We start from the raw sequence: 17,747 nt of genomic DNA on the forward strand, positions 1-17,747 counted from the left end.
TTATTAATTAATGTTGACTGTGAGATATCGGATTTCTCTGTTTGATTAATTCTAATGAAACTACTGTTGGAATAAACACTTGACATCTTTTAGGCCACAGTGGCACTTACAGGTACAGTGTGTAGAATTTTGTGATATCTAGTGTCGAAATTTCAGGTAGTAGCTGAACACCCCTCACCTCACCCTTTCCTTCCGAACATGAAAAAGAACTGTGGTAGCCTTTAATGTTTAGTTTGTCCAGTCTGGACAAATGTAAAAAACATGGCGGCCTCGGTAGAGAGGACCCCCTCAATGTAAATAGAAAGTATTTGAATATAAAGGGCCTTTTCTGGGGTAAAGAAAACTCATACAATTTAGATGAAACGATATAGTGAAAACATCATGAGGATTATTCTACATTAAATTTTTGCCAATAGTTCCCTTTCACCTAAATCTTACACACTGGACCTTTAAGTAAATGGGCAACACTTTCTTTGAGATCATGGGAAATAAAGGAATGACACACACTTGTAATGAAAGCTCGACGCAGAGCAGCAGCAGTACCTTTTTTCCAATTTCCCAACATGAAGCCCTTAAAAAAGTTTTGAGGAAGAACAGATTGCTGTCAAACAAATATGCTGAATGTGCAGTTTCGTCACATTTATTTCTCTTAGTTTCGCTACAGCAACAATTTCCTGTTGTCAGTGACACATAATAGTTCCAAGTAGAGTTTCTTTTAATTTCTTTTAGTAGGTTAGTTGTAGCCGCCTCACAATGCAAACATTCCTGTCTTGTTGTGTATATTGGGTAACCCATAATTATTTTTTAATGTAAAAACAAACACGTAAATCAGCTGTTTCATTAAAAAGTCAAAAAAGGAAACTATTTTTAAAATGATTAAATTTTTTATTTTATCAAACAGAAAATTTTAATCAAACTATATTTTAAATGTTGCTATTACTATTACTGGGTACATATGTGTGACCATACTTGAGAGCTGCACACTAATCATTCATCATCAGCTGCGGTTTTCTGTCTGTCTGTCATGGTTTGTGTGGCTGTTGCCTGTGGTTTTGCCAGTAGGTCACTCTGCACAGTTTTGGACACAAGAGACTTGAAATGGTTTGAAGCTGTATATTGACCCATAGCTCATCATTTCCCATTTTAATTGATATGATATTGTGCACTGTGAATCGAAATAAAGTGACTGCTTTTTAGGCTACATCAGTACTACCTATATACTACATTTCTTTAAAGGTACAGTGTGTAGAATTTTGTGATATCTAGTGTTGAAATTGCATGTTGCAGCTGAACACCCCTCACCTCACCCTCTCCTTCTAAACATGAAAAGAAACTGTGGTAGCCTTTAATTGTCATAAAAAGTGTTTAGTTTGTCCAGTAAAAAACATGGCGGCCACCGTAGAGAGGGTCCCCATGATGCAAATATAAAGTATTTGAATATAAAGGGCCTTTTCTGGAGTAAAGAAAACTACAATTCATACAATTTAGATGAAACGAACTAGTGAAAACCATGTGTGAAAATCAGGAGAATTATTCTACATTAAATTTCTGCCAATAGATCCCTTTCACCTAAATCTTACACACTGGACCTTTAAATGCATCAACTCTGCTATGGATTACCTGGTGTCCACACTGCTGTAGAGTTTTAGAGCCATTAAAATGGAGAAGTCTGGAAAAGCTGCTGGCCCCGTTTTAGTTTGCAAACTCCAGGGCTCGGTTTTAGTCTGGAAACTGCGATGTTCGGAAACAATGACGTAAACAGTTACACCTCATTGCTGATCTTTTTGGTCATGACGTAGCCTTCGCTGATTATGACCCTCTTTCAGAAGAAAACAATTGGGATCTGTCTCAGCTACTAGTGTAGAACGCAACATGGAAAACCTGTGTTGCTAACGCCTGTTGTCACATGATATGTATTTTCAAATATGTCCTTAGAGATACAGATATAGAGCAAAAAAAACTCATTTTAGAAAAGTCTTCACTCTATAAGTGTCAAGCCACATAAACTTGCACGTGCTTTGGCTTCTCTAGTCCCCTGTGAGTACAATGTTGTATGTAGATCTATGCAGGTCAACATACACAATAACATACAAGTTTTCATGACCCTGATAGCTCCTCCATTTCACCTTCATACAGCTGAACTGAAACATAAATTGTTATAGTTGACTAACTCATAGCTGTAGGGACACTTTGTTTAATATCATGGTGCATTATCTGCGTTAATAATCATCTTAAATCATAAAATACAACCTACAGTGCAAAAAGACAGAGGATGACACTCCTACTGCTGACAGCAACAAGTCTTAGTTTCCACTGAGTGAGTCACAGGAAGTGAGGAGTCCTGACAGAGCTGCTCAACATTGTCACTTTTTTCTTATCTCATCCGAGCACTTGTCAGTTCAGATCTGAAAAAGAGCGACACAGACGACTGTTTACACCCCATTACATAAGCTGCACTGTTGTTTGCCCAGACATTTTTAAAAGAGAACATTATTTGGTTCATTTAAATGTTTCAAAAACAGCAGAAAGACCTACAGGGCTTTCTGAACATGAGCAAAACTATGGTTAGATTATTTTTCAAATTATTTCCCTCTTTGAAGGGATACTGTTTTACACCAGATCGGATTTGTAGAGTTGAAAACTTTTTTCACAGAAACAGGGTTACTGTGCAACCATGAGGTGTAGGGTTTAAAGAATGTGAGCATTTAGGAGGAAGGGGAGTCTAATGAAAGTTAGGAGATACAGGATCTAGCATTTTGGAGTTAAGCTAGAATATTTTAGTCTGTGCTGCTTTGGCTTTTTTCTGTCTCTGGGGAGTTTCTCCTCCTTATATAAATATAATCATAGTTACATATAGTTCATTTCATTAGTTATATCATTGAGCTCAAATCTGATTATGTACAAATGCACATACAACAGACAATATACAGTGCATTCATATACAATTTATTTATTATTAATGCGTAAATGGTTATATAAAGGGATAGTAATTCATAATCACAAAAGGTACATTTCATTATATGTACTGTATACATTGCACATGTGTCAGCACAAATTCCCAATTCCCACAAATCATCAAATTTAAACAACAAAATAAATGTTTGTCACTGATAGACACTCTTAGCTCTGAATTAGTCACCCAAAACAAAAGACAGCATAAGTTGACGTGAGCTTCTTTTAATCCTACTAGGGCCTGATCTACTAAAGGTTTGCATGTGTAAAAACATGTGCAAACTTGATTTCACCCGATAAAAAATATGCAAGCTAACTATCCAAACCTGTTATAATGCACAAAAATGTAGCACTGTTTATCTGGGATCTTAGTAGATCAGGCACCTAGAGTACAAATTTACATGTGGCTGAAATTGTAGCAAATGACAGGAAGGAGAGAGAACATTTTTAAATCTTGATATCTTATAGGTGAAAATGAGTAGATAAGAGTGAAATAAAATGTAAGTGAAGACAAGGAATAGACTTTGGCTCTTAAACCCCAGCAGGAAGTAGAACGCCATGGAAGCAGTTATATGAATTAGGTATTCTGGGTATGAAGGACTGGTCAAAACCAAAGACAGACCATATTATCTGCTTTTCTATATTTTATTTTTCTTCTTGCTCCCCCTCCTGATAGGATTTCATAAAACCATCCTGCCCTCTTCTGTTTGTATGTTCCATCATTTTTGAGGACATGGTCATTTTGGTTGATGAACCTTTATTGGTGCGGTCGAAGAACAAAGCTATGCAGGGGTTCAGTTGATTGATCTGCAGTGTGAGCACAAAAGCCTCTGACTTTGCAGATAGCTGATGACATGTGATTAAAACTTGAAAATGGACATTATGTGTTTAGCTGACAACACACAACTCATTGTGCCTGAGAGAGGACAGGCAGTTTTTGTTGATCAAAAAAGTACATAGACGTAAACATAGACATAGACCAAGTGTTTGAAAAGACGAGCAATGCTGTTGTTTCCCTGGATATTCTTTCTGTACTGTCACTGAGCTCAGTGTTGACTCAACTTGTTATTTTGCACATCCAGGCTGTAGGAGTGATGGCGGACTTTGTAGAAAAGTCTTTCCATTAAAGACATTCCCGCTCCAGGTGTGGCATACCCATTTGTGACCCCCACACAGCAGTAACCCAGACTCTGGTAGAGGCGGTGGGGAGCTGGAGTGTACGCAATGGTTCCCAGCACAACAGTAGAGTAACCATGAGCAGCAGCAAAGTCCTGAACTTTCAGACCCAGCTCAAACGCAACCCCATACCGCCGATACCTCCGGTCAACAGACATCCTCTGCAGCTCAACAGCACGTCTTGGTCTCTGCTGGCCCACTGCTGCTACTAGACCCACCACTTTGCCTTCCAGCACTGCAACCCACAGGCAGGAGTCTGAGGTGGAGAGCAAGGACACAATGTGCAACATGATGAATACAGAATGTGAAAATAACCAGGAAAGGACAAATCATCTGTTTTAGAACACTATTCATATCTGTCTGTTTTCAGCCAGTCAAAGAACTTTCACAATTAAGTTGAAACATTATGAGGACATTCATAATTAGCCTATGTGTCATGTTAAAGGGGGGATATCAGAAGATCAGCCTGTCGTTTCTGTTAAAATGAGTGGAGCATCTTCCTATGTTATACTTTAGTATAAGCTTCACAAATAATGTAATATTTAATCTTCTGGTTTATCAGCTCCACACTATCATAAGTTATCAGGACTTTGAATCGATTGTGCAACAAATTGGGTCTATTCTGTAGAAGGAATCACACAGACTTGGAGGAAATTGCCTCTTTTGTGGAGGAGTAAATGTTTGATAGTGATCTGCATGGTTAACATCATACCTGCTATTCAAATGGGTTTCATGGTTTCTCAAGAAACAATGAGATTGGTTCAAGATTTTGAATTTAGCATGAATAAAACTACTTGCTGGATACTCGAGGGTTAGGGCCGGAGTATAATTTCTCTTTCTTATTCAAATCAAAACCTTATTCTGGTAATATAATTAATTTTTCTCATCAAATCACAACTTTATACTCAAAATATTTTTACCAGGCAATGTCTTTTACCTGATAAATTGGCATCAAAATGAAAAACGAGAGTGGCCTGGGTGTTACATTTGATCTGTCATTTTAAACTGCAGAAGCTGAGACCAGGGCTTTACCTAATGAAGGGTTACAGTAGAAGCGATAATGATTTCTCTGAAATGCAGGGCTGATTATTTGACTCAGCTTACAACAGACCTGTGATCTGGACTAACTGTAAATGAGGTGAGCATATGACAGGTGGTCCACTTGAGACCAGAGTAGAACTGAACAAGAGATGAGAGGAGAAGCAGATGGCAGGTCCTGTCCAGTCCATTTTTCTTTACCAGTCCTCAAGGGCTCACTGGTGGAAACAACTTAGGGAGCTAGGGGAACATGGAATGTCGACAATGTTGCACAATGCGGGTGTGATAACATTAAGTGTTTTGGACATGTTTGAACATTTTATTGGAAATGTACCAACACTGACTTACACTGAAAGTCTGATGTAATAGAAGATGGCATTTTTTCGTTACATACTGCACTTAAAACTTACATGAAATGATGAAGTAAGTAATTATACCTGGTGATTTACTGTAGAACCGCTCAATGTCACCCATGTCCTTGCTCATGACCTGTTCCAGGTAACCATGGAACACACGCCTGCTGTAGAAGTAGCGACAACCCAGCACAATAGCTGGGAGGAGCGCTATCACCCACCAACACATGGTGATGACAAAACATAGAACTGTAAAAGAGAGATACTGTGTGAACGTTAAAACAATCAACTGAAACAGGCACAAAGCTGAGGCCAACAACACATTTCAACTAGTGAATGAGATGAAATCTGTGATACTGCAAACATCTTTCACAATTGACTTTTAAGATGTGTCTTAAAAAGGAAAACACAGGCAGCTGATCTCTGCTTGGTCTTTCATATAGTTGCTATTTTAATACCAGATGGCCACGAGTAGGCTACACAGAGCAATTGTATTTTAATGTACAATACTGACTCACGCAATTTTAGAGTTATTTTCAAAATTCAAATTTCAGAGAGAATTGTCATCTTTCCTTATTTTAAGGTCTAATTTTGCTCCCTTGAAGCAAAAAAGAAGAGTGGTTATTGACCTATTTTTGCATTTACTGGGCTTAACTTGAGTACTTTAAACCCATGCTGTTGATGTTATTTCAAGATTTCTGGGCTAAAATGACACTGGGACAGACTGAACTTTGAAAACATCTTAACAAGTGAAATTCATTTAATGCACTGGCTGTCAAATTTGCTTGTTTTGAGTAAAACTTGCTTATATCTGGGAAGTTGACAGGGCATTTGTGCAGTTCAATGGTAAATGCTCTATATTTACATAGCTGCTTTTATAGTCTTGATGACCACTCAAAGCTTTAAGCCTAGTTTATGCTTCTGTGCCTCCCAAAAATCCTAACTACGCGTCGTGTCGTCGGGGACCGTAAGCTCTGTGATTGGTCCGTTCAGAACGTAAGTACCGGCAGTTGCTTTTCCGGTCTTTCTTCCTCGTCCACCTCCGGAAACGTTTTCTTTGTAGCTTGCGCTTCAACATTTGCAATATAAGCATTTGTTCTTCAATATTGATGAGCTCCAACAACAAATACAGCTGCTCCACCTCGGTCGCCATTGTTTACTGTGGTTTACTTTACGGAAGAAAAAGCGAGGATTACAGTTCAGTTTTCTCATTCAGCCATTCACAATCACATTCATACAGTACATTTATGTGCAACACTTCCTCTATCACACATCACTTACACACTACAAGCCACAGCTGCCGCTTTTACCACCAAGCTACAGGAGCAATCACAGAAACATGTAAACAAAGATACCTGTCATAGCAGCATAGAGTAGGAGTCTCTCAGGGTGATGTCTCAAGCCTCTGAATGCAGTGTCTGGTATCATCTCCATGAAACCCTCACAATAGATCCGCTGCACCTCCTCTTTGTCCACTGGCCTAAACTCACGCACAACTAAGCTTTGAAGTCCATTCTGATGTACTTTTCTACATATGTTCTTCTTAATTTTAGATACTTGTTGTTCCATGTCAAACAAAAGAATGGTGGGATGAGACTTGCTGAATAAAAAGGTAGACAGCTAGTGTGACAACTTGTCAACTTTGTTGAGTAATAATCTGGGAGTGTTTGCCTACTCTGGCCAATGAGCATTCTACAGATAATTACTTGTGCAGGTTTCCCGCACCCACTTGTCTGACAACACCCACTTAACACCCAAAATATGTATGTTCCTCACAGTGGAAGGGAGCCATAGCATGTTGGAGTCAGTGTTCCGAGGCCAATCTACCGATACAATCAAAGTATATTTCCAGTTCTACACATATGAAACAAAGTTTTATAAAGTCTGGTGTGACTTCAGGGGGAGGCATCAAGTAACCCCTTCAGTCAATGTTGACTGGGCCTCATAGACTATTAGTTGAAAACACGTTGAACCGGTTGCCAATGTCTGGGACATTCACATGACTCATCCCAGTAACGTTGACACTTCGCAGGGTTGTATAGATATCTTGACATGGGAGCTGGGGTAAATTGTTAGCGTCTCCTAAAAGTGTACTTGAACGTAACAACATGTTTTGTGTCTTTCTGTTGAGAGTTGGAGGGAGCTTCACTGTGAGGACAGGTTATCTGGAAAGAGGTTGGTTATTGTAAAGCTAGGTGTTCATGGTCAGTACTGCCAAACTAAAGAACGGCTGCTTTGTCTTTACATTTCTACATGTGTCACAGCTTTGATGTACCTGGTCTGAGTGATGAAAGTAAATGGTGGTGATGAGGAGTGAAACAGTATGTGGTTCAGGGAAATTCTTAATCTACCACTAATCTGCAAATTGCAGGGAAACAGGAAAATGACAGAAGCAAGATTTGAATGGATACAATAAGAAAGATAAACGAACACCAACTGTTTCTGTGTTGGCTTAAGATCCATGAGCGCTACAAAGGGGATTTAACTGTTATACTGTGATTTTATCATAATTTCCACGGTATGAAAAATAGACTAGGACGATGACGGCAGAAGGCAAGGGGCTTGGAGGAGGCAGGGAAACTGGCGGAGAGTGACTCATTTCTAGTCCACAAAGTCTCTAAGGGTCTGTTGAGATCAATCCGTACATCAGACAAGACCGAACACGCCAAATGGGGCATGAGGTTGGATTCTATATATAACCGCGATGACGTCTTTTGATTGTCAACAAGAGACAAAAAATGCAAAGGATCTAAAAATATCTGAACAGAGGAGTTCATTCATTCAGTCTGAAAACATGTACACTTCACAAAAATGTTGAATAGCAATACAGTCTGCTCAGAGACACTTTGTCAGGGTCTCTGTAGAAAGACTTCAGGTGAAGCAGAAATATAATCTGCTAATATAAAAAGTTGATAATGCTAATGTCAGTCATGTCAATCTGTCAATCAAAAAAACCCAATTTATGACCGCCCATCTTGAGTTCTGCCAATTAAAGAGGGAGGTTTTTTTTCTCCACAGTCCCCAATGTCTTGGGGGTTTTTGACCTTACTAAGTCAGGTGCCTTGGGATAATATATGTTATGATATAGTGCTACACTAATAAAATAGAATTTAAATAAAATAGAATTTATGTTTGAGGACAGATCACACAAATACAAAAAAAGCTTTGACGGAATCTGCCTGAACGCAGTTTTTTATGATTTGCTAAAATAAACAAACGCTTTACCTCCGCATTGAACATACAGTAGAATTGATTTTGTCTACTGAACAACATTAGACTTCTAAACTTTGGTAGTCCAGCGTATTCTCATGTGTTTGGCTGAAAGTGTGAAAGTTAAACAATACAATTGGAGCATTACAGAAATGTATAGTGACTGTCTGATCAAACTTCAAAATAATAATCTAAACAGAGGCATTCATCCCCAGGTGATCCGGGAGGTAGTGATCTCTGTAGCTGTTTAAAACTTCAGTCATTTATGCTAATGTCTCTGCTCTCGCTGGAAAGAAGAAAGAACTGGACCAGAGCCAGGAAAACAACTATTCTCTCACTCACACTGCCAGGAAACAACTGGTTTTGTTATGTTTGTTAGCAAGCGCTGCATTGAGTCAAAACCCTGGGAGACTAAGGCTGTTCCGTTTGTGCTGAGTGGGCTACAGTGTGACGGCCTCTGTCCGCCAGTTCCCTGTTCCCCCACCATGCCTCTGGTCAAGATGTGTTTGCTGCAATGTGTCTGTACTGCAACCAGATAGTAAAGAACAGTTGCAATCCAGAGCAAAGGATAAGAAAAAAAAAAGAAAGGATCAAACAGGTGAAAGAGCGTACCCTAACCGTGACAAATGTTAACACCCATGAAAATGATAAGACACTTTTTGAACATGGGCTTTCACTCTAAGGGCAAAGTAGTACAAACAGGTTGTTTTTTTTTGATAGTTAAACAGATGAGTAAATTCGGCCATCCAATGATTTACCCTCAGCCGAGCTGATCAAGTATTTCACTTTCTGATCAGTTAACAATACACTCCAAAAGTTAACTTTATTGTCAGGACATAGATGAAATTGAAATGCAATTTCTCTCTGATCCCCAGTGTAAACATAAGCAGACAGAACATATAAGTACGGAACTTATACTCAAACATAGTACACAGTAAAACACAGTATGCAGTCATAAGGTACATGGTGGATAGGATGGGAGTAGTGCAAACCGGAATAGTGCAAAAATGGATTGACAGCAGCAATGAGCTACAGGCTCCAAGCTAAATGGAAGCCTACAGCCATTTTCAGCAGGAGAATCTCCGCTCAGTTCTTTCGTAACAACACAGAAATATGCAGAGCATTCAGGTGAGGGGTGGTGCAGCACATTGTTTGCAGCACATTGAAACTGCTGTTGGCCCTTATCACCATTTGCTCTCTTGACTCCCACATGTATGACTCTTCTTTTTCATCCTGAGATATGTATTCTTTTTGTTTGTATTTTTAATGGGAAAAATACAATCCTACATGGGTGACCAGCAACAAAGCCAATTGTCATAATCCCAAGACCTCTTCATTTCCACATACTCATCACAGGGTATCCAAAGCTGAAGCTAACATCAATCTCTGATCCACATGCAACAAACCTGCATGTCTCCAGCACAAACAATAGACCATTAGCCAAAGAAGCCTCCTCAGCCCGGTAAGTGACAAAACATACATTTCTGCCTGTAAGGTCATCAGCTACAAACAAGCCAACAACAAATAGTTAGGCAGACTTACTGCCAGCACTCATATCAAGACAGAAACTAAAAAGTTCCTGAAACTGAAAAGTGATAATGGCTGCAATATCTACTCAACTGTCTATGACTAAGAACCAAGTGGCTGTTCATGTTTGATGTAGACTTTATGGTTCGCAATGAAAAAAACTGAAGACAACCATGTGATAAGGGTCACTGCTGATGTCGATGTCCTGAAATCTAAAACATGATTTCCACAGCAGAATGAGTTATTTCCTTCCTCTTGCATGCTCTTCCTCTTATTTGTTCTGGACAATTTCCTGTAGTTGTATACATGTCAAAGTTCAAGTGGAGGGTGACGTGAGAAGGGGAGGACCAAAACGCAGAAACTAAATAAGGTTTAACAATTTTATTTTTATTTAACAGGGGGGTAAATGTAACACAAGAATTCTTCAGGAAAACAAAAGTCGCACTCAAAAAGAGGAGTGGAACACAGAAAGGGCAGGATACAAACTTACGGGGAGAGCTGACGGGACACATGAACAGAACCAGAATTGACGATGACGAACCAACAACCACATGGGGGAACACAAAGACTTATATACACACTGGAACTATTTAGTAACTGGGGACAGGTGGCACAAGACAAACAGGTGAACCTGATGAGGGCAGGAAGTCAAAGGGTGAAAACACACAGGGAGCAAGGACTACAAAATAAAACAGGAAGCACTGAACAAACTTATCAACGAGAACAAAATACAATAACCAAGACAGGGATGAACACAGGAGAGGCACAGGGTGAAACATAGCGAGGGACAAGGAGGGGAACACAGGAGAGGGACAGAGAACAACACAGGAGAGGGACACAGAGAACACAGGAGAATCACAGGGTGGAACATAGCGAGGGACAAGGAGGAGAACACAAGAGAGGGACAGAGAACAACACAGGAGGATCAGAGGGTGGAGCACAGAGGAAGGCAGAAGGAACATGAGAGGAACACTGAAAATACATGACCGTGACAATACACACCTCACTTTGACAATCATTGGACTGTATACTGAATATGAGAACTGCAAACTGTGGATGATCAGAGATTGTTTGATCCCTAGATGGACGCTAATAGTTTTAAAGCACTTCTAGTCATTTTCCAGTCATACACACGATCAATCAAGAATAACCAAAAAGTGAAGAGACATGATGAGGAAACAACAGTTCAACAGAAAGATGAGTACAACTCACACTTGAGTGACATGGACAGTCATCACCGCTAGAACAGAACAGAACAGGACGTGCATAAGGATGCCAGAGAGGGAGAAGAAAAGAGGAGGGGTCAGAGAGAGAGAGGGAGACAAAGAGGTGGGAGGATGGTGGGATAAACTCAAAGTTTTGTTCTGTGCTGCAGGATACAAGTGAGTGAGGTGATTAAGAGAAAACAGGTGGTGAGACTCCACGTGAGTCTGAAAAACATGGACCGGAAGACAGAAAGAAAGACGAGGGCAGTGATCTGGGGGCGGGCTTCATGGAGAGGTTCTAGTTTAAGCTTGTGATGTATAGCTAGTGAGTGTTCATTCATTGCTGCTGCATGATTATATGAGATAGAGAGATCAGACATGCCCACCCCCCCAGTTTCCAGAAATATTTTCTTGGCCTCTGGCAGTTATAGTAACATTAGCCAAAATAATTTACTGACAAACAACTGCTGCCTCCAGATCATTAAATACACATATATGCAGAGTTCATTTCCAAACTACAGCTAATCCACTTTGGTCGGAGTATTGAATTATTTATCCTCCAGAATTTCTTAATTCAACTTGTTTGTCCATGTCATGTATCATATGAGAAGCAGTATTCTTGTTGTTTTGCAGCTCCTAAAAGTTGTCCTGGTTTATCCTGAGAAAACTGTCTTTTCTCATTAATGTTGTAATATTGTTATGTTGTGCTCTGTTACACATGGCATCTATTGCACCTCTGTCTATCCTTGGAGAGAAATCCCTCACATGTGACTCTGACGTTTCTATGTTATTTCGCCCAAAAAATTGATTTATTGATAGTTTATCCTCACTTCAGTTGAGGGTTAGGGGCAGAGGGGGCAAATTGTGATTTTGTTAATATATGCTATACAAATATAATTCGATTGACTTCCCCCTTTTCGCTTCAGCATGTTTACATGCTGCTTCAGCTCTTCCAGCAGAAGCGCTGTCAGCGGTGCTTCTTGTCAACATCACTCAGGTGAGAAAATGCTTTCGTGGAGGGTTAAAAAAATCAAACATGCTAACATGCTGTCAGGAAGCCAAGCTTTTAAAAAAAAAGCTCTGATCTGCACAACTACAACTATTATAGGAACAATCTTACATTTAACAATGACATCCGGTTTTTGATTCACTCACCTCATGACCTCACTAAGGGGAGTTAGATAAGGTTACGTAAAAGCAGAGAGATAATTCAGTGAGGTGTGAAGAGAGGAGCAACAGATTGTAACCACCTCTCGTAAAAAACATCATTTATCAGCACACTGACCTTTAACTACATCTGGGTGTTTTACTAATGTGTTTGAATTTATATAACGCCTTTCAAGAGACCCAAGGACGTTTTGCATATGTCCATGGAGACAACAGAGAAAAGAAAAGAAAGTAACTTGCACAAACCAGGATAGAAATAAACAGCACTAATGGCAGGGTGGAGCATGAACCCTTAGTGATGCAGGTAGTGTTTTGAAGCTGTCCAGAGTTGTAGCATTGTGGATTTTAGCAGGGAGAGAGTTCCCGAGGGTGGGGGCTGCGACAGAAGGCTCCGTCTCCAAAGATTTGCAGTTTGGTGTCGGGGATGGAGAGAAATCCTGAGTTTGAGGGCTGCAGCCATCTGAGCAGAGTGTAGGGGTGGAGGAGGTCAGTTAACCTGGGGCTAGGGCGTGGAGGGTGACAAGGAGGAGTTTTCCTTCTCTCTTCTTTTTTGTTTTTGCTGCCAGTCTTTCACACTCCTTCCCAACCTCTTAGTCTTGGCCCTCTCTCATCCCATTTTTTTCCATTTCTCTGCTTTTATATCATTTCATTAAGATTGTTTTCTTCGTCCAGCCCTCCTCCTCTTCTCTCTTTATCATCACACTTTAAATGACAGGTGGAGAGATGATGTCAGAATCCACCTGAGACATCTACGTGAGTGTGTCCATCTGTTTGCCAGGCAATTATGCTGGTATGTTTTTGCATATTTGTGTGTTTCGTGTGCTCAGCTGTGTGTATGTGTGTGTTTTTGTGTGTGTTTTTCTTCTCTATTACATAAGGATTTCTGTAAAAGGGTGTTGTTGTTCTAAAAAAACCCGATGTCTATACATGACATATTTCACAGCTGAGTTCATGACGCATTCATCACCTCAGAAAAGCTAACATGCAAATGCTTATGTCTGAAAACCTGCAGATTATTTAGCAACCCTAATTAAGAAAATGTGTCTGTGTCACTTATGTATGTTTATGTAGGTATGTGTGCGTGCAGGTGTGTGTGTGCTCGCACGTGCGTGTGTGTGTGCTCACACGTGCATGTGTGTGGCTGTTTAGGAATACATAATGTGCGTGCATCCCACTTGTGTGATGCTATGAGGAACGTCTGTCCCCCAGTGGGCCTCTCTCAAGGCGTACAAGCACCAGCAACAGCAAACACTGCCAATGAGAGTGTGATTGCACGTGTTTGCGTGTACACTTAAGCCCTCCGAATGTTCATGGCTGCAAACAGATCCAAGTACATGACTCAACCATCACACTTCTTTCTGTCTCTCTCTTTCACACAAATTCTTCATTTCATTCGGTCGACAGCGAGTGTTGTTTTCAGTCCCGTATTGGCGTCAGTGGCTTTTCACCTTTTCCAGTCTTTTTTCTTGTACTCTCAAACACCCACAGTCACCAACTATTTGCACTGTGGATCTCTTCTATAGTGTCTGACATGAGCATGCATGTAACATCACACACATCCAGCCCTTATATATGTGTCTATATGCTTTTGAATAAATATTCTTTCATCTACATGTTCATGTAATTCTTAGCATATTATAGCTTTTCAGCCTTGCATGTATGTCTTACAAACACATCAAACCAAGAACAGCATCTCACGGCTACGCACTGGATCAAAGGTCTCTCCGTCCTCAGCCTGTTTCTCCTCTCATCTCTTTGAAATGGAAAATGTGCTGCAAATAGACAAATTGACAAAAATGAAAAAAACATGTGCACAGAGGGCATATATTAAATATATGAATCAAAGGTGTAATTAAGAAGGGAAACATTTTTGAAAACAAAACAAAATCTGGGTTTAGAGACAAGTCAGTCCCAAACCAGTGAAAGAAAAGAAGTGATACATTTCTTCTCGACTTTATGAATGAGTGAGAGAAAATTCATGAATCAGAGGAGCCTGTCACAGGAGAAAAGAGGGAATGTGTGAAAAGCGAGCAGGCAGAGACCTGGTGACAAGAAGTGATAGAGATGTTATATTGGAGTCTGAGAAGTTGCACGGAACTCAGCTCCTGAACACATGAAAAGGTGAACAACATGCAAATGCATGAGAATGTGAGAAGTGAGTTTGTGTGAGTAGGAGAGAAAGAGAGAGAGTGATGGCCGCCCAGCAGGGGGAGACAAGTTGTGACAAAGTAGTGACGCACTTGCTCTCCAACCTCCTCCCCATCTCTGCCTTGCCCCCTCTTATGAATCAACTGGGAGTCATTATTATTCATCTATTCAACATGCTCTACAGCTTCCGCAGATATGCTCATGCCCCACCTCCCCACCTTTCTCGCATTGATACCCATTGTGTCTGATGGTTGAGTGACATGGATGTCGTCCAATCGATCCCACGTGATTCAGAAGTACTCTGCGAAGAAGGTGCGTCATGGAATTTTTCTGCCCCACAATAGCTTGGAGACCAATAGTGAAGGATGAGCTGTGTGATGCACTTGTTTCATCCTTATATAGACAAGACAAGCTGTGATCCCACAGAGTGAGCTCCGTGCCAGAGTGGGATCTCCATCTCTGTTTGTGTGTGTGTGTGTGTGTGTGTGTGCGTGTGCGTGTGCGTGTGTGTGTCTGTGTGTGTTGCATGTAATTGCTCTCACTTTGTTTTCTATTTGCACAGAATGAAGTCTAGTATAGCCATTGCTGGAAAATAGTTAAACAATGTATTGCATTATTTAATGTATAAATGTCCCTTTACCCAGCAAATGACGAGTTTGTATATTTCCCTGATCTTATATGCAAGATGCAGAGGTCCCATAACAAAAGAGTCAAACATGTCTTATTAACAGTGATACATGAACTAAACGTAAACATCTATTGAAGTTTTTGTATGATAACATTTTATATTATTATTATTAATTTCATTTGTATACTATATGTAATAATGCCCTTTCATAATGACAGAATTTTTACCATATAATGGCCACTGCTTGGTCAATGTGAATAATGGATTGTCTCTCTTTTTAGTGTCTAAAAAATAATGCTCACACTCCATGACATTGATGTCATTCCTACCTTATAAGTTATTTCTCAATCTATACACTTCAAGTCGTGTCTATAGTCGTACATTATGGAGAGGCGCTGGTTTTTCTTTCATCTCCACATCGATCTGTGGAGCTCAGCCAAAGTCACCTCCAGGTTCTTGGTCACCTCTTTGAGTAAAGCTACATCCACATTATTACGTAATACTTTAAAAACACATCAGCTCTGCTACAGTTCTGCACTAGAGCTTTTAGTGTCACTAAAATGAGGACGTTTGGAAATGCTGCTGGTCCTGTTTTAGTTTTAAACAATGTTTTGAAACATAGACACTCACAACTGCTTACTGATTGGGTCTTTTTCGGTCACATTGTAGCCTTTGCTTGTTAGTCAGGCTCCTACCCAGCTTCTCCTCCCCCAGCTCATATTTCACGACTGAGGTGGTTGTGGACGACTGGGATTGCTTCTTCTGGATAAAAGCACAAGCCTCTGCTCCTTTCTCCCTGATTGTTTGGCTTGATTGCTCCAATTGTTCACTGAGATATTTTTGCTCTTGGCAACCTTGAATGCAGCAGAATTCTTTATTCCCTCCCCAGATGTGTGCCTCGACACAAGTATCTGGGATCTGGAGGCAGCTCCTTCAACCTCATTGTAAATCAGCTGTGAGGCTTTATAGAGACAGATGTTTGCCTTTTCTTAATCATGGCCAATCAATTCAATTTACCACAAGTGGACCCCAGTCAAGACGGAAAAACATCTCAAACATCACCATGAATCAGAGGCAGCTGAGCCAGTTTTCAGTAAAGGGTCTGTATTCTTATGTCAATGTGATATTTCAGTTTTCTTTTTCAAACCTTTTGCTTATAAAGTTATTGCTTTAGCCGGGGTTCTGAATATTTTCTCAGTACTTTACTGAGACTGACATGGAAAATGTGAACCTGTCCTTTAAATCAGTATAATATCTAGTTTTCTCTTTACTTTAAGGAACACATAATCTCACGTCCACAACATTTTGGGCTTCACGTGTCTGAATAGAATTTAAAAAACTGCTCATGTGCAGCACCACTCTATTAGCACTTTATTCTTGCTTTCTTCCTTTATTACTGTAAGACAAACATCATTATTATTTTATTACTGTTGTTTCTACTTGTTTAATGATGATCTGTTGACACATTGCAAGAGAAGGTGTTGTTTGCAGATGCTTGAAATGCTGATGAATAGTGATGAGAGTTAAACTGCTCATGTTCTGTTTCCATCTTTCTGTCCTCCATGTCTCCCAGCAGTTTACAGTTAAAGAAGCTGGACAACTGCCTGGAGGACTTACACAATGGTGACTGTGTCCACATGTATGTGTGGGCAGGTGTGTGTGTGTGTGTGTGTGCTTGCTTTGGGTGTTTAACCGGACAGGAGCCAAGACATAGAATGAGACGCCCACTCACACAAAAACTGTTTTTGTTAAAACAAGTATGAATTTATTTTTTCTTTATGCTGCATCTTTGAAGAGCTTCATCTTCTACAGTAAAAATAAATAACAAATAAGCCAATCTATCATATATAATCAATATTTCTTTCTATTATACAAAACACTGAACATGCATGGTGACAGACTTAACAAGGAATCTGAGGGGAAATGGTATAACTGGCACTTTGGTCATCTGACAGTGACCTGACTGTCATGGCCACTGAAGAGCACCCAGGCTCAGTTTGACCTCCTCCACAACACTGTGCAAAGACACTGAACAGCGGAATGACACCGAATATTTCCCAGAGTCATTAGTTTTTAATCAAGAGAAAAAAAGAAATCTCAATAAGGCTGTTGTTTCAGTAGCAAGGAAAAAATCATCTTATCTCATTAATCTCAAAGCTGCATGGATTTGCAATAGGATCTGTCTGTGTGTGTGTGTGTGTGTGTGTGTGTGTGCGCGTGCATCACTCAAATCCCTCCCACTCTTTCACTCCTACTATATCTCGGTCTTGCCCTTGTAACCTCTACTAAAGCTACAGCGACTCTCTCCCTCCATCATTTCTGTCCTTGAGAGATGGATAAAGC

At 40.1% G+C, this 17,747-nt stretch overlaps 1 protein-coding gene across 1 annotated transcript; it reads right to left on the bottom strand.

The window, feature by feature from the left end:
• Positions 1–3,115: 3,115 nt before the first annotated feature.
• LOC109627415 (N-acetylaspartate synthetase-like) lies at positions 3,116–7,151 on the bottom strand. The gene is made up of 3 exons (XM_020083927.2): positions 6,875–7,151; positions 5,604–5,768; positions 3,116–4,384 (listed from the first exon to the last, which is right to left on the bottom strand). Exons 1-3 carry the CDS (start codon positions 7,086–7,088, stop codon positions 3,999–4,001), a joined length of 765 nt encoding a protein of 254 aa, XP_019939486.2. The 5' UTR covers positions 7,089–7,151; the 3' UTR covers positions 3,116–3,998.
• Between the last annotated feature and the right edge of the window lie 10,596 nt (positions 7,152–17,747).

The sequence above is a fragment of the Paralichthys olivaceus genome, chromosome 8 (genome assembly GCF_024713975.1).
Source record: "Paralichthys olivaceus isolate ysfri-2021 chromosome 8, ASM2471397v2, whole genome shotgun sequence".
Lineage (NCBI taxonomy): Eukaryota > Metazoa > Chordata > Actinopteri > Pleuronectiformes > Paralichthyidae > Paralichthys > Paralichthys olivaceus.